Source organism: Capricornis sumatraensis, chromosome 2 (genome assembly GCF_032405125.1).
Source record: "Capricornis sumatraensis isolate serow.1 chromosome 2, serow.2, whole genome shotgun sequence".
NCBI classification, from domain to species: Eukaryota; Metazoa; Chordata; class Mammalia; order Artiodactyla; family Bovidae; genus Capricornis; species Capricornis sumatraensis.
Window position 1 is genome coordinate 149,468,892 of NC_091070.1, and position 20,529 is coordinate 149,489,420.

Below are 20,529 nucleotides of genomic sequence, written 5' to 3' on the forward strand. Positions count from 1 at the left end.
TTCCCTTTGTGCTCATACCTCAAGCATCAGATCACTCCTCTCTCATGGACCTATTTTCTGGGGAGAGGATCCACAAGGGCTAAGAAGTTCCTTGAGGCCCTTGTGAATGGTCGGTTTCACAGAGAGAAGTCTAGGCTATGTACCGAGGTCTCGTTAATTTGTCGTTGGTTCCTTCTCATCTTCCTTAAGGTTTCGTGCCTCTTGACTCTGGCTGTTTGTGAACTCTCAATCCTGAGCTGTGCTTGGGCATTTTCCCTCTAGCCCCAGGAATTCCCATTTGTTGAGTAGATTATACAAATAAGGCCCATGGAAGCACTCTGAAATTACCTCCTTTGTGTCATTTCTTCATTCCTAGTCTAAATACATCTCAGCTAAGTGACAGGAAGCTTGAATTATTTTCTATTAATACCCAATAATGTACAAATCGTTTATTCAGTAAATATGCATCGCTCAAATACTCATAAGCACTGAGATTTCAGTGATTCAGATTCCTGGCCTCTTCAGGTAAATTATATTCTAGTGGAGCAAACAGACAGACATGTGGAGGAAACATATAATATGCCAGGAGAGTAACTAGGGTAACTTTAAAACAAAAGGCAAGCCTGGTGTTTGGAGGAGAAAGGAGTATGTGTACAGGCGAGAGGAGCAGGGTTATGTAGAAAGATTAGTCGGAAAAGGTGCCTCTGAGAACTGATCTGGTGGATTTAGGTGGGAAGAGACTTGGATTTGGAGAGAAATCTCTATTTTGGTAGGATTGCCAGTTACCTGAAAATTTAGATAGTATTTGCAAGTACTGGCCTCTCTGATGTGAAGCCATAGGCCAGAAAGTGGCACCATATGTAACCACCACCACTCACCCTGGCCCCATCCCCTGCTAGTAACCGTTATGGTTCTGACCCCTTGCCTAGCTCGATCCTTACTACCCCCCTTTCTCCACGCTGGTCACCACCTCTCTCTTGCCCTGTTTATCGCACTGGTAGTACTTCCAGGCTGGCTTTCTTCATAGCTACCACTTAAGCTCTCATCCTTGATGGTAATGTAGATGCTTGCATCACATTGCCTTGGACTATTCTGGATAAATTTTCTTTCCTATCTCTAGGATGAACCTACCTTCTCATTGCCCACCCTGTGGGTAACAATATACTCTATCATTGAATTGGGACGCTTATGAGAGCAGAAGGAAGTAGTGTTAGTAATTATGTTGGGACTACAGGTATAAACTGGGACCATCCTGTGCAAACTGGATGATTGGTCACTGTGTGCAAGTGGTGATGGGCCCAGTTATCTCCAGCTCAGGAGTGGAACCAAGACCCCCTCCCCAGCCTGGCATCTGATCTGAAGAACGAGGTTGGGCTCCTTATATGGCTCATCCAGAAGTCAAATATAGGCCACCCCTCTTCAGTCACTACCTTGTTTTTTCACCCTCAGGCCTGTCTTTCTCGTTTCCGTCAAGGAGGCTCCAGAACACGCTTCCACTAGTTTCCCTTCTGCTGGGAATGGACTGGAGATTCCCAGAACCTGTTTTCTCAGCTTCTTCAGGCCACCACCTGGGATGAGATGTAGGCTCTTCTCCCTTGTCCAGGTCTCAGAGAGCTGTCTCCAGACCCTTGCATAGGCCCTAGAAGGCCTGTGCTTCTGCCTCTCTGGGGTTCAGAAGGAGTCAGAGGAGTGGACTTTCAAGCCAGAGTCAAACCAATCTCCCTTCCAACCCCTCAGGACGCTAAAAATACCCCCCAAAATATTGTTCATCGCTTCTTTACATAGCTATAAGCAAAGAAGATGCAGTGTGTGTGTGTGTGTGTGTATATATATATTAATAATAATAGAGTGAAATAATGCTGTTTGCAGCAACATGGATGGACCTAGAGACTGTCATACTAAGTGAAGTAAGAAAGAGAAACACAAATACCATGACTATCACATATTTGGAATCTAAAATATGACACAGTAGAGCTTATCTACGAAACATTCACAGATATAGAAACCAAACTGTGGCTGCCGAGGTGGGGATGGCAGAGGGATGAAGTGAGAGTTTGGGACTAGCAAATGCAAACTGTTACATATAGAATGGATAAATAGTAAGGTCCTGCTATATATAGCACAGGGGACTACACATTCAATATCCTCTGATAAACCATAATGGAAAAGAATATGAAAAAGAATATATATATATGTGTAGAGCAGTCTCTTTGCTATACAGCAGAAATTAATACAACATTGTAAATCACCTAAACTTCAATAAAATAAAAATTTTTTTTGAAGTCATATTGTTCACAGCTTTAAAAGATTCAAGGGACATAGTAAATACCCATGCTTTTTGAATAAAATATTGTAGATATTAAAGTCAGGCCTCAAATTTTGGAAGTAATACCAAAAAAATTTTTTTTACTGTAATAATAATGACATCTTACTGGGTTCAGATGTATTGTCTAGTACAGGTCCACAGTCCCTATTCTGAAATCTTAGAAAGCTTGGAAAACCAAGGAAGAAAAAAAGTTCCAAGTTTGTCACAAGTTTATCTGATAGTAAAACCTGGGTTGAATTGGCGTGAAGCTTATTGTCTCATCTCACTTAGTGTGAATACTCCTATTTTGCTGCAGATATATTAATATTTGAAGAAGCTTGGAGAAGTTTTGGTTACTTCTCCAAACTTTAAAGGTGAGTGTTGTGTAATATATGGTATATGTACTATAATACCTGTTCACAACACTTCTGACCCAACAGACTTCTGATGGGGGATTTTGTCTCTGTAGTGCTGAAATCTAGACCCCATGTGCCCACAGTGCAGAAAGCCGAATTCTGACAGGCAGAGTTTGCAGCAAAGTAAGGGTTTACTGCCAGGCACTAAGCAAGGGAGTGGCAGGCAAGCCTCAGATCCATTCCCACTTTTTCTTCAAGTTAGGGATTTTTTTTTTTTTTAAGGACAAGAACAAAGACTGATATTAATTGCCTTGTGTCATTACTTAATCATAGTTTTGGGAGTCAGGATGTTCTGTTTTGTGAATCTCAGACCAGGGGGTCCATGACTCGGGGGTCTGTTAGCTTATCTTGTCCTGGAGAAACAACCTGGGTTTGTATGTTAATGATGAAAACACATACTAGTGATTTTAGTACATTAACAATGAGTGTTGGCAATATATATTTTAGTCATTGGACACTGGTAGGATTAGTGCTCAGTTAGCATAGGATTGAAGTCAGAGGGGACAATAAAGGGAATAAAGATTTGGATAGAGAGATGAGTCATAAACTCAGTAAGGGAACTCCGTTTTAGGGGAATTCAGTTTCAGCTAACAGGACTATTTTACCCATTACATGTTTTCAGTGAATAATCTCCACAAATTAGGCAAATACAACCTCCAACAAGATTCCTTACAAGTTTGCCCCCTTTTGGATTCTGCTCCTTGTATGGTCTATAGTTTGGGAACTATTTGTATTATTTTCTCATTGACCATTTAGTACCTTAATCCTTTGGAAGAAAACAAACACACTGAAATAGTAAATTAATAAGGAAGAAGGAATCTCCTTTATCATCATATGTGAAAGAGAGTGTTCACATGTGTCCCCCATTTTCACTTTATGCTGAATTCTAGGAACTACATAGATGCCCTCCTGGAGGATAAAATAAACCTTCACACATGATTTCATGCTTTATGAGTCTCAGACCGGGTGGTCCGTGGCTCAGGGACCAATTTCTTCATGCAAATACTAATATTTGTATGTCTTCATGCAAATACTAATATGTGTACCAGTGTGTATACCAACACACATAACTGTGATTTGTTAATACATACTGGATCATATTAAACATACTGTCCTGCAACATGCATATTCACTTTGACAACTTATCTGGGCACATCTTCCATATCTGTTTGTATAAATCTATATCATTTGTTCACGTATCTGCATATATTTCATTGCATGGACTTTTCCTATCCCTACTGGAGGATATTTGGACCATTTCCAATTTCCACAAATACAGTGATAAAGTGGATAGCATATGGATAAATCTGTGGGATGTATTTCTAGAAGCAGAAATGCTGGATCAAAAATAGACACACTTAACATTCTTATAGATATTCCCAAACGGCCTTCCCCAAAATTTACATCAGTGTATGTGCCGAGGGAATGTAAATATCTGTTTCCCTATATCCTCAGTAACATTAAATATCCACAATCTCTGCCAACTCGGTCGGTGAAAAATAACTCATTGCTTCCTTTTATGTTTAATTGTTAACCATCTTTTCAAATGTTTGACTGTGTTTCCTGTTTAGAATTATCTGTTCATCTCCTTTGCCCATCTTAATACTAGGTTACTTGTCTTATATATTGATTTGTAATGTCTCTGCATATCAGTATGTTAAGGTCTTTACATAAAACATATTTTATAGAAAATTTCCCTCAACTATTGTCAGTAGGCTTCCTTAGTGGCTCAACCATAAAGAATCCACCGGCAATGCAGGAAACCCAGGTTCGATCCCTGGGTTGGAAAGATCCCCTGGAGAAGGGTCTGGCTACCCACTCCAGTATTCTTGCCTGAAGAATTCCATGGACAGAGGAGCCTGATAGGCCTGCAGTCCATGGGGTAGCAAAGAGCTGGACATGACCTAGCAACTAACAGTTATTGTCTTGACTTTAACAAGCCTGTCATATTTAGGAACTTTTTGTGATAACCCAATGATGTGTGTTGTATAAAGCAGGAAAAAGGCTTAGTTTAAATCTAATTCCAAAGAAAGTTAAAAGTAATCAAGAGAGCATTTCCTGTTTGTACAAATGTTAACTGTTACTATGTTTAACTCCCGTATCAGTGGCCCAGTTGATTTGGATTTTCGCTATTTCCTTCCAGTTTCCTGAATACTATGTTCACCGCATTCCCAGAAGCCGGGAGGTCCAGCAATCCTGGCTGTCTTCAGTGCTCACCACCTTGTACTCCATGTGGCTCTCTTTCCCCCTGACTTACCGAGTGAAGCCAGATTTGGTATGTATCTGGTACCAAATACCAGATTTGGTATTGAGGGGAGCGAGGGTCACTCTCCTGTGGATGCTTTGTTGGTAATAGGACAAGTTGTTTTCTTAAACAGCTACCATTTATCATTGCGCTAGATACTGTACCAGGCCTTTTACAAGCATGTGCCAAGATTTATCATTTCAGTGCACTTTGCTGAAAGAGGTGAGGAATTTGTCTTCCCTGTCTGGCTAACTTGAACTCTGAATTTGCCTTCTTCAGCTCTCTGTCTCATGGCAGTAAGAACTAACCGAGCACTATCTTTAACCAATTTGTGCTCCTGTCCACCTGTGGTTCCTGAGCCAACATCACGTGCTTCCTTGTCAGCTGGAAAAGAACCAGTTTTCTATTCCTTTTCAATACTCTTCTTGTTTTGTCAAGACTCTGTTACCGATACTCTATAATGGCCTATTTAGAAAAGAATCTAAGAAAGTGTGGATATATGTATGATATTTACTTTGCTGAACCCTTGTAGCAAACACAACATTGTAAATCAATTATACCCCAGTAAAAATTTTCAAAATTAGGAATCTAGTAGGCAAATTGGAGAAGGCAATGGCACCCGGACCAGTACTCTTGCCTGGAAAATCCCATGGATGGAGGAGCCTGGTAGGCTGCAGTCCATGGGGTCGCGAAGAGTCAGATATGACTGAGCGACTTCACTTTGACTTTTCACTTTCATGCATTGGAGAAGGAAATGGCAACCCACTCCAGTGTTCTTGCCTGGAGAATCCCAGGGATGGGGGAGCCTGGTGGGCTGCCGTCTATGAGGTCGCACTGAGTTGGACATGACTGAAGCGACTTAGCAGCAGCAGCAGCAGCAGTAGGCAAATAAAACTCTGTTACTGATACTCTGTAATGACCTACTCAGAAAAGAATCTAAAAGAGTGTGGATATATGTATGTTATTTACTCTGCTGAACACTTGCAGCAAACACAACATTGTAAATCAATTATACCCCAGTAGAAATTTTAAAAATTAGCAATCTAGTAGGCAAATAAAACTATTACCAGAAATGATATGCAATGGGCAGAATGTTTTACACTCCCAAGTTTTTATAGGAAAGTAATACAGAAGATAGAAATGTGAAAACTTAATTAGTATACTGTATTAAACCTTACCTTCCTTATCTATAATGGTCTTAAATTCTCTGTGGATGAAGTTCTGTTACTAAATTCTAAATGCACTTCAGTGTAAGGCAGATCAGCAGATATGTTATCACAATAGTGTAGACAGCTCTTAAATAATACTCTCATTCCTGTTTAACGCAGAATCCATTAATCTGTGTAGCCTTAAAGAAACTCTTGATTAGCTTACCTTATACATGATTTCTGGCACAGTGGATATTATTTTCATGAATAATTGGACAAAAATGCACTTAGCTCTGATGATTTTGAAAGACCGCTATCAGTTTGGTCTTTGCCTTTCACCAACTGAATTGCCATTCAAGTGCCTCCTTTAGATTAGAATTTTAAAGCTGGAATTTTCTATATGAATAATTTAGATTGTTTTTAAAAGCTATAATTTACAAGCAGTGAAATGCACAGATCTTAAGTATATAATTTGACTAGATCTCTTATCAAGGTTTAGAACATTTCTATCACTCCACCAGCCCCTCCTCAAGCAACCAATTTCTGGTGATTTCTATCACCATAGATTAATTTTGCTTATATTTATTTTAAAATTGTTGACAAAGTAAATTTATCTCACTGTCTCCAACCCCATCTTTAGTGTGTAAAATTCAGATGTTTTCTGAAAGATCATTAGTGCTCTTAAGGGGCTTCCCTGATGACTCAACGCAGGAGATGCAAGTTTGATCCCTGGGTCAGGAAAATCCCCCGGAGGAGGAAATGGGAACCCACTCCAGTATTTTTGCCTGGAGAATCCCATGGACAGAGAAGCCTGGTGGGCTGTAGTACGTGGGGCCGCAAAAGAGTTGGACGTGACTGAGCAACTGAGTGCACACGTGTGTACTGCTCTTAAAGATTTAATTATTCCTGAAACGTAAGAGATAAAGTGGAAGGAAGAAAAATGGTCTTCACGTTTTAAGCTGGAGGTTTTGAGTTTACATCTACTAAGCCACTGGGGGTATGGCCACTGTCGCAGGCAGCAGCCAGGTTCAAGTGTGATGACTTGAGGACGCTAGGGTGTGAAAGTGAGAAGGAGGCAATGACGTGACGGCTGAGGTCTGCTGTGGACATGGAGGACTCTGCTGTCTGCCTGGCCTAAGTGTTTGATACCCTCGTAGTGGGAAGAGTAGCCGATGGGGCATTAAGACACTGAGTCCCAGGCTCATTTTGGCTTTTATTTGATTTTAGATCCCTTCTGGGCATCATTCTCTACTTTGAAACAAAAGGATTGAACTAGATGTCCTCTCAGTTCCCTTCAAACTTAGTCTAAAATTTAATGAGTGCCATAAATTTGCCTATAAAGAGTGGAAGGGAAAAAAAAAAAAAAAACCTATTATGTTTCTAAAGGAATAAGAGGCGGGGGAGGAGGGAATGTGAGGTACTTATTTCTGTTTTAAACTGAGTTTTCAAAATTATTTCAAACCTGAACATTGTCCAGTCTGCTGCTCTGATATGGTTGGCATCACAAAATGAACTCCCACTTAGTGAAAGTCCCTTTTACACACACACACCAAGTTAATGAGTAAAAGGCCTTTTTTCCTACTTTAAAAGCAGAACTACAACATGCAGCTCTCTCCTGTATTCATCCTTTACTTTTTCTTTTTTAAAAAAATTATAAATGGCTCTAATTCTTTTGTATGTTTTTGCCCTTTTAAACTGAAATACAGTAAATTTATACTGTTGTGTTAGTTTCAGGTATAGAGAAGAGTGATTCAGTTGTATGTGTGTGTCTATGTATATATGTTCTTTTTCAGATTCTTTTCCATTATAGGTTATTGCAAGGTATTGATTATAGTTCCCTGTGCTATACAGTAGGACCTTGTTCTTTATCTCTTTTATGTATAGTAGTTTGTATCTGTTAACCTCAAACTAAATTGTCCCCCCACCTTCTTCCCCTTTGGTAACCAAAAGATTGTTTTCTATGTCTGTGAGTCTGTTTCTGTTTTGTAAGTAAGTTCATCTGTATCGTTTTTTTCTTTGTTTTTGGGTTCCAGAAATAAGTGATAACATATGGTATTGTCTTTCTCTGACATAGTTCACTTAGTATGGTAATCTCTAGTTCCATTCATGATGCTGCAGATGGCATTGCTTCATTCTCTTTTATGCTGAGCAATATTTCATTGTATATGTATGCTACATTCTTACCCATTCATCTGTCGTGCATGCTTACATTGCTTCCATGTCTTGGATATTATACATAGCGCTGCTATGAACGTGTATCTTTTCAAATTAACATTTTTATCTTTTCTGGATCTGTGCTCAGGAGTGGAATTGCTAGATCATATGGCAACTCTGTTTTTAATTTTTTAAGGAATGTCCATACTGTTTTCCTCAGTGACTGCATCAATTTACGTTCCCACCAACCGTGCAGGAGGGTTCCCTTTTCTCCATGCCCTCAGCACTTATTATTTGTAGACTTTTTGGTGATGGCCATTCTGACTCGTGTGAATTTTGATTTTCATTTCCCTAACAGTTAATGATGATGAGCATCTTTTCATGTACTGTTGGCCATCTGTATGTCTTCCTTGGAGAATTGTCTCCAGATCTTTTGCCCATTTTTTGATTGGGTTGTTTGGTTTTTCGTTATTAAGTTGTATGAGCTGTTTGTATATTTTTGAAATTAAGCCCTTGTTGTTTGCTTCATTTTCAAATATTTTCTCCCCGTCTGTAGATTGCCTTTTTGTTCTGTTGAGGGTTTCCTTTGCTGTGTAAAAGCTTCTAAGTTTGATTAGGTCCTGTTTGTTTATTTTTGCTTTTATTTCTATTGTCTTGGAAATATAGTCTGGCAATTTATGTCAGAGAATGTTTTGCATATGTTATTTTGTAGTTTTATGGTATCATGTCTTACATTTAGGTCTTTAAGCCATTTTTAGTTTCTTTTTGTATATAGTATAAGGATGTATTCTAACTTCATTGGTTTACACATGACTGTCCAGCTTTCCCAATACCACTTGCTGAAGAACTGCCTTTTCTCCATTGTATATTCTTGCCTCCTTTGTCAAAAATTAATTGACTGCGAGTGCCTGGGTTTATTTCTGTGCACTCTGTTCTGTTCCGTTGATCCACATGTCTGTTTTTGTGCATTCTTAAGACTTTGATCAAAGTTTCTTTTTAATTCTGTTAGGAAAGAAAGCCCCAGTTTTAGAAACAGTAGTGATATCAGACCTGAAATTACCTGAGTTGGCTGAACAGCAAGGTGGTTTTCTGCTTCACCTCAGTTGTATGCGCCTGAGCCAGTAAGTTGACTCTCCATTCAGCTGTCTCTGTTCCTCACTTTGTCATCTGTAAAACAGAATTAAAGTCACTTTCCTTGTTTCAGAGCGAATGGTGGATAATAGAACATTTCAGTGTTTTTTAAATGGAAACTCCATCTGGTATATAATAGCTAACATTTATTGACCACACTTACATGTGCCAGGCTTGGTCCTTAGTACTTGCGTTCATGCTGTATGAGGTGGGTAGTTCTGTTATGCACATTTAATGGAGGAGGAAACTCAGGCTCTGTGAGACAAGTTACTTGCCCAGAGTATGCAAAACCAGGAAATAACAGAGCTAGGTCTAGAATCCAGGTCTTTCTGATTCCACAGCCCAAAGCCTTAACTACTGGACTGTATGCCCCATTCTGGCTCACCATGGAAGGTGTATTCATTCATGTAGGCCAATTAGAAGTCAGTTAATAAATTACTTTTAAAATAAATCATGTTAAATATCAGCCCTCTAATTGAGTATGTAAATTTAAATATACCCCAACAGCTCAAGTTAAGTATTTGCTTTAATAAAGACTGATCTAATTGAATAATATAATAATAGTATATATTTCAAAATTAAGTATCATGTATATTTTTCAAAATAGAATATTTTTAGAATTCAAAATGGATAATTCAAATAAGTGTTAATAAAGAAGTATTACAGAATTTTACAAATGAGACTGATGTGGAAAATTGATTGAATTCATATTTATCAGTTTTCTATTATAGAAAATCATATGCAAAACCATTGTAAGAATATATAATATTATATCTTAATTTAACTTTTTAAATGAGATAGTAATCCAAAAACTCAGCTTGTTTTGAGGGAAAAGTGTAGAATTGTGCTTATTGAGCATGTATTAAAAGGCATGCTTGTTTGGGGGACTTCCCTGGAAGTCCAGTGGTTAAGACTCCAAGCCTCCAATGTAGGGAGCTTGGGTGTGATCCCTGGTCAGCAAAGTAAGCTCCCACATGCCACGCAGTGGAAAAAAAGTCATGCTTTCTTCTTCTAAGCAATTATTAGATGAAAAGCATCTTAGAGGAAAGGTTATAAACTCTGATTTGGAGGCCTGAATCTAATCTTTACTAATTGGAATGGGTGGTTTCTTCTTTTACAAGGTCATGAAATAACTTTTTAGGTGGTTCTGATATTTCACGTATCATATTTTTCCAAGAAATATGGCTTTGCCAGGCATCCTGTGAATAAGAGTTGTAAGTTCCTAAGGGTATCCTTGAGCCTAAAAAGACAGTTGGACAGAAAATAGATCGTTGGTTGCCAGCATTTGAGGTGGGGGAGGGACTGACTACAAAAAAAACTTAAAGGAACATTTTTGGGTGAAAAGCTGTTCTTGATTGTGGTGGTGATGGTTTTGGTGGTGGTTGTTAATTGCATGCATTTGTCATAACTAAGACTTGTGTGCTAAAAAGGATAAATTTCACTCTATAAATTATATCTTAATAAATATCCGTTTTAAAATCTGAATCGTGGCTGAAGGCCTCAAATCTTTGCCTCCCAGTAGCTTCATATATAACATGTAATTATCTTTGAGTAAAAGTGATTTGGTGAATCCTTGCTTACTCCTCCCTGCACCTCACCACGCTAATGTTTTTAAGACCCTCTCTTAAGTAGCACAAATACCAGAGTCGAGTTACAGCATTTATCTAAAATTTCTAACAGAAAATTCAACTCCTTTGCTGAATTACGAATCTGGGTCAGGGAACATCACTAGCAGCCAAAAATGACATAGTTCATCAAATGACTTGAGATTTCTAGTCATTTCAATCACTTATTATTTTATGTTTGTCTCTGTAACCTTGGAAACAGTAAGTAGAGCTGGTCAAGTTTGCAATGCTGTATTATATGTTTGATTCTAGGTGAGTCTGTCATCATCAAAGAGTTATTGAAAGTATATGTTAAATGCCTACTGCTTTTCCCCTTGTACTGCTTATCCACTTGTACATCCAATAGGCATCTGAAACTTTCTTGGTTCAAAATAGTAGGTATTTCCTATTTTTCCCAGGTGGCACAGTGGTAAAGATTCCACCTGCCAACTCAGGAGACACAAGAGATGTGGGTTTGATCTCTGGGTTGGGAAGATCCCCTGGAGAAGGAAAGGACAGCGCACTCCAGTATTCTTCCCTGACCACTTGCATGCACGCGTGCGCGCGCACACACACACACACACACACACACACACACGCGCGCGCGCGCGCGCGTACGTGCATGCTAAGTCACTTCAGTCATGTCCAACTCTTTGCGACCCTATGGACTGTAGCCTGCCAGGCTCCTCTGTCCCTGGAGATTCTCAGAGTACTGGAGTGGGTTACCATGCCCTCCTCCAGAGGAACTTCCTGACCCAGGAATCAAACACACACTCCTCCCCATCTTGGTAAACTTACTTAAGTCAAGTTCTCAGGAGACATCTTTGATTTATCACTGCCACACCCTACTCCTGTTCAACAGCAAGCCCTGCCAGCCATGTCTTCACAGTTTATCATGATTTCTGTCTGTTTCCGTCCATCTTCACGGTCCCCATGGCATCCAGCACCACCCCATCCCCATTGCATGGTCTCTTCTCTGCCCGTGGACATTCATAACCCCCTGCAGTTTCACCACTCAGCAGCCAGGGTGATTTATAATGTAAATCAGAGCCTGTTACTCCTCACAGAATGCTGTTACGTCCAGCAGTCTTCTATGTTCTTAGAATAACATCCAAATTTCTCACTGTAGCCTGCATGCTCCAGCCTGACCAGCTTCTCTGACCTCTTCTCCTCCTCCTCTCTTTCCTAGTTCTCTATGTGCCAGCCAGACCTGCCTTTTTTTCTCCCCCAGCAAACCCATCTGATTCACGTCTCAGAGCCTTTGTACGGGTCGTTCCCTGTGGGTGGGGCTCTTCACACCTGCTCTAAATATGACTGGTGCCTTTTTGTTCTCTGAGCTCAAATGTTCCCTCCTCACAAAGGCCTCCCCTTCCTCCAACCCATGTCCTTACCTCTCTGAGAGACTGCCCTGCTTTACTTTCTTCAGAGTCCTAATCCCAATTTTAAAAAAAGATTAAAAAAGCTATTTTATGTATGTGTGTGCCATTCCCAAAGAAACGGCCGCTGCCGCGTTCACTGTACTGGTGCGGCAGTGCCTGGCGCTTGGTAACCTCTCAGCGCGTGTTTTTGATGAATGCTCCAGTCGCTGTGCTAAGTCACTGGTGCCTTATGGTGGCGAGTGAACACTGCTCTGGAGTGGTTCCCACACTCCCTCACTCGCAAATGGTGGTCAGCCCTGCTCTGTGACAGGACTTATCCTGAGTGTGAGCAGTATGAAAGCAGGCGCAGTAGACAGCAGTCTCGCCCCCAGCTGGGCTATTATAGTGCAGTAAGTCCTCTGGGGAGCTGGGTATGGCTTGAGAGTGCAGATGACATTTAAGCGAAGATGGATGAGAGTTGATCAGTCGGAGAATAGAAAAAAGGTCATTTTAAAAACAGTAAAAGATTAATGAGTCAGTTGCGTGAATCACATAATGTATATAAGATTGAAGTCTTTAGACTGTACCTTTATTAATTAGCATTTCACGTATATTTTATTGTTATTAGAAATTAATGAGATCCAAAACTTAAGACCTGAATGCAGTAGCAAGGTAGTCATTTTTATAAGGTTAATTATTATGAGTACTGTTAAGATGACATATGGGACGTTTTTCTCTATAAACCCCATAAACAGATTTTTTTCATTGAAGTGCAATAGTATTTAAAGGAAATGAGCACTTAAACATTTTATTGATTTGTCATTTTGATTCATCAGAATGAAATACCTTAAAGTCGTATTTTTTTAAAATTTTAGAAAAATAAAATTTTTTCAACTCTCCCTGTGTCAGTTACTATTCTGTGTGCTTTACATGTGTTAACTCATTTAATTCCCTTAGCAGCCCTGTGACATAGTACTCTTTATCTCTGTTCTATGGATAAAAAGCTCAAAATCCAGAGAGGTCTGAGTAACCAAGGTCACCAACCTAGTCAGAGCAGCATAGTTCCAATTCCCTTAGAAATGTGTCAGGTTCTGCCAGAATTAGATAACTTGTTCAATAGAAACGTAACTAGCATTTTTTAATGTCTGTATTGCAGCAGCACTGAAAGCAGCACTGGCTAAATAAAGTATAGCCAGTGTCCTCAAGAAGCTTTTATTTAGTTAGCTTCAAGGAAAATGGAATAAAGAAATAACAGGTAGACATGGAATAGTAATTCTGTTGCGGAGGGGAAGCCATTTAAGTCAGAAACCGTTCATCCATCTCTTCAGCCTGCGCCTTGTTTGGTAGCTGAGACTCTTTTAAAAAGCATTTGAGTAGATTTTTTAGCATTTTTTTGTTTTGAAATGATTCCAGATTCCAAGAAGTTGCAGAAATGGTACATAGCGTTCCAGGTACTCTGCACCGAGCTTCCCCTAGTGGTGGTCTTATATAACTGTCGTGCAAAATTGATATTAGTATAATACTGTCAGGGTCTTCCCTAGTGGCTCAGCGGTAAAGAACCCTCCTGCAATGCAGGAGACGTGGCAGGAGCCACGTGTTTGATCCCTGGTTTGGAAAGAGCCCCTGGAAAAGGAAATGGCAACCCACTCTAGTATTCTTGCCTGGGAAGTTCCATGGACAGAGGAGCCTGACAGGCTACAACCCATGGGGGTCACAAAAGAGTCGGACTCAACGGAGCACAACACACACTAGTACGCACACTACAGTAAGTTTCTAAAACCACACTTTGTGTGTGTGTGTCCCCATAATACTATTAACCAGACTAAAAACCTTATTCAGTTTTCACTGTTTTTCATATGTGTTCATGTGTGGTTGTGTGTGTGTGTGTGTGTGTGTGTGCGTGCGCGTGCGTGCGTGCGTGTGTGCGTGCATGCGTGTGTAGTTCTGTGCTGTTTTAATCCATGTGTCAAAGTCGAGGTACATAACTGTTTCACATCACTGCCAGAGAACTGTGCTAGCCCTGTTCTAGCCCCAGGCCATGTTCCATGGTAGCCTTTAATTCATTTTCCATCTCTATAGTTTGTCATTTCAAGAATATTCTATAAGTGGAATCACCCAGTATGAAACTTTTTGAAATTTACTTTTTACACTGAGCTTAATGCCCTTGATATCCATTCAGTTTTTTAATATGTATCAATAATTCCTTTTTATTGTTAAATAGGATTTCATCCTATGGATGTACTACAGTTTGTTTAACCATTTATACTGAGGGCCATTTGTATTATTTTTCAGTTTTTTGCTGCGATGAATAAAGCTACTGTGAATATTCATATATAGGTTTTTGTGTAGACACAAGTTTTCATTTCTCTGAATAAAGGCCCAAGAATAAGATTGCTGGGTCTGATAGAAAGTACAAATTTAGCTTTATAAGAAACTGCCAAGAATTCCCTGACGACTCAGTGGTTAGGATTCTGCACTTTCACTGCCGAGGGCAAGGGTTTGATCCATAGTCAGGGAAGTAATATCCCGCAACCCTCACAGCCCAAAAAAAAAAAAAAAGCCAAACTATGTTCCATAGTGGCAATACCATTTTACATCTCACTAGCAATGTATGAGAGATCCAGTTTCTCTGTCTTCTCTCTAGCATTTGGTATTATCAGTATTTCTTAGGTGTGTAGTGATACACCATTGTGTTTTTAATTTGTATTTCCGTAATGGCAAATGATGTTGAACATCTTTCCATGTGCTTCTTTGTCATTAATAGCTCTTCTTCACTGAAACACTTGCTCATGTCTTTTGCCCATTTTCTGACTGAATTTTTCATTTTACTTTTGAATTTTGTATATTCTAGGTATTGGACTGTTGTCCAATGTGTGGTTTGCAAATATTTTCCCTCACTTCGTAGTCTTTTCATCTTCTTAACAAAGTCTTTCACAAAGCAAACCTTTTTACTTTTGATGAAGTCTAATCTATCAAATTTTTCTCTCATAGATTATTCTCTTATCATCATATCTATAACTCTTCATCCAGCCCTCAATCACAAAGATTTCCTCATATTTTCTTCTAAAAGTCTTATAGTTTTATGTTTTACATTTAAATGTATAAATCAATTTTTGCATCAGATGTGAGGTTTAGAGAAAGGCTTACTTTGCCTGGATGCCCAGCATAGTTTGTTTTTTTAAAAAAAGAAAAGAAAAAGAAAACTTTCCTTCCTCCATTGAGTTGCTTCTCCCCTTTGTTAAAAATTAGTTGGAGGGACTTCTCTGGTGGCCCAGTGGTTAAAACTCTGCTTGCTTTCACTGCAGGGAACTCAGATTGAATCCCTCCCTGGTCATGGAACTAAGACCCCACATGCAGCATGGTGCCGCCAAATAAAATTTTTTTGAGAGAATAATTACTATTAAAAAAATCAGCAAAAAAATCAGAAGTTTAAAAAACAAGGTAGTTTTGTGTGTGAAATTTCTGTTGCATTGATCTATGTCTCTCCTTTCTCAATACCACTCCCTTGTGGTTGCTATAGCATATAAACCTTAACTTCAGATAGAGCGATTTCTCCTACTTCATTCTTCTTTTTCAAAATTGTCTTAGCTATTCTGATCCTGTCGCCTTTCAATATAAACTTTAGAATAAGTTTTTCTATATATAAGACAGAGTTTTGCTGGGATTTTGATTGGGGGTAAATTGACGTCTTTACTATACTGAGTCTTCCAAAATGTGAACATGGCATGTCTCTTCACTTATTTAGATCTTCTTATATTTTGTTCATCAATGTTTTGCCATTTTTCAGCATCTAAATTATGTGCATGTGTTTTAAATTAGTATCTTGGTATTGCACTTTTTTAGAAAATTGCAAGTTATAAATGGAATTGTGTTTTTAATTTTGGTTTCTACATGTTTGTTGCTTACATACCAAAATACTGTTGATCTTTGTTTATCTCACTCAGATTCTGTGATCTTGCTTTTCTAGATTTTCTTGGATTTTCTAGAAAAAAATCATATTTTTTGAAAATAAGAAAGTTTTATCTCTTCTCTTCCAATCAGTATATAATTTGTTTCCTTTTCTTACTTTATTGCACTGAATAGGGCTTCTAGTATTATGTTTAATAAGAGTGATGGGAGCAGCCTTGTCTCTTTTCCAATTTTAGGGAAAAAGCGTTCATTCTTTCACCACTGATTATGACGTCAACTTTAGGTTTTTTATGGATGCTCCTCGTCAAGTTGAAGAAGTTTCCCTTTTGTATTAGTCAGGGTTCTCCAGAAAAACTGAACCGGAAACGATAGGATAGAACTTCACTCAGCCTTTTTGTACTATTTAGGTGTTCAGCTTAACACATTAGGGAGAACGATGCGCTTTACTCAGTCTGCTGATTGAAATGTTAATCGTAACCCCAAACACCTCACTGATATTGTTGTTATTGTTCAGTCACTAAGTTGTGTCCAACTCTTTGCAACCTCGTGGACTGCAGCATGCCAGGCTTCCCATTCCTCTTCTATCTCCCGGAGTTTGCTCAGACTCATGCCCATTGTGTCTGTGATGCCATCCAACTATCTCATCCTCTGTCACCTAAATAGATTTTCTGGGATTTTCTAGACAATCATATTTTTTGCAAATACGAAAGTTTTATTTTCTTAATTTATTACACTGGCTAAGACTTCTAATATGTTTAATACTTTCCCAGCATCAGGTTCTTTTCCTATGAGTCAGCTCTTCACATCAGATAGCCAAAATATTGGAGCTTCAGCTTCAGCATCAGTCTTTCCAATGACTACTGAAGGCTGATTTCCTTTAAGATTGACTGGTTTGATCTCCTTTGACCAAATTCTGGGCACCTCATGGCCCAGTCAATTGACATGTAAAATTAACCATTACAACCTCTATTCCTAGTATTCTGATAATGTTTTTCTTAATTACATTAGTGAAAAATTAATGTATTAATGACAAAATTAATTTTGTCCAAGCTTTTTTTGTTGATTGATACAACCATGATTTTTTGTTTAGCTGTTGATACAATACAGTGAGAGATTTTCAAATATTGAAACAGACTTGCATTTCTGGAATGAATTCTACCCGATCATGGTATATAATCATTTTCCGGTATAGATGGATTTGATTTGCTAGTACTTTGTGAGAATTTTAATGATGATATTCATGAGGGTTATTTGTCATTAGCTTTCTGTTTTAGACTTTCAGCCTTGCATTGAAATTAAGCTGACCTTATAAAATGATTGGTAGGTGTTTCACCCTCTTTATATTCTGAAAATAATTATTTAGAATCTACGCTAATGCTTCTTTAAATGTTTGGTAAAATTCTGCAGTGAAAACATCTAGTCCTGATGATTCCTTTTTCAAAAGCTTTAGCTACAGATTACATTTCTTTAATAGACATAGGATTATTCAGGTTCTCTGTCTCATATTGAGTGAGATTTTATAGTTTGTGGTTTTTAAGGAATTGTTCCATTTAATCTAAATTTTCAAATTTATGTGCATCAGTTCAGTTCAGTTCAGTCACTCAGTCATGTCCGACTCTTTGTGACCCCATGAATCGCAGCACGCCAGGCCTCCCTGTCCATCACCAACTCCCGGAGTTCATTCAGACTCACGTCCATCGAGTCCGTGATGCCATCCAGCCATCTCATCCTCGGTCATCCCCTTCTCCTCCTGCTCCCAATCCCTCCCAGCATCAGAGTCTTTTCCAATGAGTCAACTCTTTGCATGAGGTGGCCAAAGTACTGGAGTTTCAGCTTCAGCATCATTCCTTCCAAAGAAATCCCAGGGCTGATCTCCTTCAGAATGGACTGGTTGGATCTCCTTGCAGTCCAAGGGACTCTCTAGAGTCTTCTCCAACACCACAGTTCAAAAGCATCAATTCTTCGGTGCTCAGCTTTCTTCACAGTCCAACTCTCACATCCATACATGACCACTGGAAAAACCATAGCCTTGACTAGACGGACCTTTGTTGACAAAGTAATGTCTCTGCTTTTCAATAGGCTATCTAGGTTGGTCCTAACTTTTCTTCCAAGGAGGAAGCGTCTTTTAATTTCATGGCTGCAGTCACCATCTGCAGTGATTTTGGAGCCCCCCAAAATAAAGTCTGACACTGTTTCCCCATCTATTTCCCATGAAGTGATGGGACCGGATGCCATAGAGCTATAATATTCCCTAATTTTTCTTTTTGACAGGTTTAGGGTCTGTGGTTATAGCTTTGGTCTCATTCTTGAAATTGTGAGGTTCTGTTTTCTCTCTTTTTCTTTTTGTCAGTCTTATTAGAGACTTATCAATTTTATTGATCTTTTCTAATAGTTAGGTTTTTGTTTCACCGATTTTCTCTTCTATTTTTTCCTTTTTGTGGCTGTCTTGGGTTCACTTTGCTCTTCTTTTTCTAGTTTCTTAAGGTAGGGACTTAGATCACTGATTAGACCTTTCTTCTTTTCTAATGTAAGCATTTAGTATTTTAGATTTATCTTTAAGCACTGCTTTAGCATCATCCTGTAGATATATTTTCATCTTGTGCTAAGTATTTTTTATGTCCTTTGATGCTTCTTCTTTGACCCATGGATTATATAGCATGCTTTAATTTCTATTTGGAGATTTTTTTTCCCCTATTACTGATTTCTAGTTTGATTGATTTTGGTCAGGGAACACACTCTGGTTTTAAATGTTGACTTAATGTTTTATGATCTACGATATAGTCTATCTTGGTGAATATTCCATGGGTGCTTGAAAAGAATGTGTGTTCTGCTGTGTTGAACAGGATGTTCTGTAATTGTCCATTAGATCCTTCTGATGGATGATGCTATTGAGCTCTTCTATATTTTTGCTGATTTTCCATCTAATAGGCCTACATATAACTGTGAAAGACGTGGACCATTTCTGAGTCATTCTAAAGCTATGTCTAAATGGTCTCATTGGTCTTAGCTCTTCATAATCCATTCAGTGCCCTGTTCCCCCTATTGTAATGTACACTTTGATCCTGCAGTGATATGAATTTTAAGTAGACCTTATAGTTCACTGTTTTGTCTCTCAAAACCCATGTATTTCTTTACTATTGTGTTTTTTTAGTTTCTCCTAAAAGTAGGGGTCTTTGAATCATTTTTTCAGTAAGTTGGCTGATCGCATACTCTCTTGCAAACATACTTCTATGGAAAAATTTGTTTCAAGGTGAAAAAGAGAACATTGAATTTGTGAGTTACTGATCATTAAACTAAAGAGGACTGCTTATGTTGAGGGAGAGAGATCTGTAAAGTTCTTGAGGATAAAGGCCATGTACTTTTCTGTTTCCCATGGTCCCTGCTTAGAAAAGTGTCTTCCACATATTTGTGGAATGACTTAAAAATAAATGAATGAATACTGGATGATGTGAGTCATCACAAAAACAAAGATCCATGGTCCCTATACTGGTGTTCTTCTCAGTCTTTATTAAAGAGTCTGAAAAACCAGAAGGGTTTCCCAGGTCTGCAAGCGTTTGATTACTGGCTTCCTTCCAACCTGGCTGTTGTTAAATGAAATACTCAGAGAAAGAGCTCTGCATGAAACCTAATTTAATTTTTAATCAAGTAAAAAATAAATATCAGATTCTACATGTAAAACAAATTGGAAAGAAATGGACCATTTCAGCCTAATACACTGCCTCTTTGCCTGAAGCTGAAGCTGATTTAATTCACCATGACAAATGTAGATGTATTTATTACATGTACACTCATGCTTTGTATGAAAGAAATCCATTATTTTACTTAGTCTTTTTTTTCCATGTTCTATATCCAGTTTGAGCTGTGAAATGTCTAAGTTCATAGCAGTAGCAAGTTGATGACATGGATAATGGGTTATTGTCCATAAATGGAATACTATGATTTTTTTTAATGAAGTATTTTCAGTGGTAAACCACAAACTGGGTGGTACTGGGATTACCACTTGTTTGCATAGTATATAAAAATTTTATTGGCCTCTTGATTGACATGTGTTTCAGATATTAGGAAGAGTCAGTTAATTTCTTGTTGATATGCCAGAACCTTTACAGGAACTTTGTTTTTCCTCTTAATTTGTGTCGGTTTGATTCTTTGTATAATGACCTTCATCTGGTATTATGTTTTTCGGTGATCAGAACCTTTATAGCATGTTCAAAGGAAACTAAGCTAGACAAAGAAAAGGTCAGCTGGCCCAAGATGCCTATCTGTAATTAGAGTTAAGTGAG

The 20,529-nt window shown here is 38.6% G+C and overlaps 1 protein-coding gene across 1 annotated transcript in view; it reads left to right on the forward strand.

Annotated features, from left to right (window-relative positions):
• Positions 1-20,529, forward strand: part of ALG14 (ALG14 UDP-N-acetylglucosaminyltransferase subunit) — a 102,144-nt gene that overhangs the window by 32,530 nt on the left and 49,085 nt on the right. Inside the window, exon 3 of the mRNA XM_068966128.1 lies at positions 4,844-4,975. Within this exon, the coding sequence (XP_068822229.1) occupies positions 4,844-4,975 (132 nt within the window). The remainder of the gene's footprint in view (positions 1-4,843; positions 4,976-20,529) is intronic.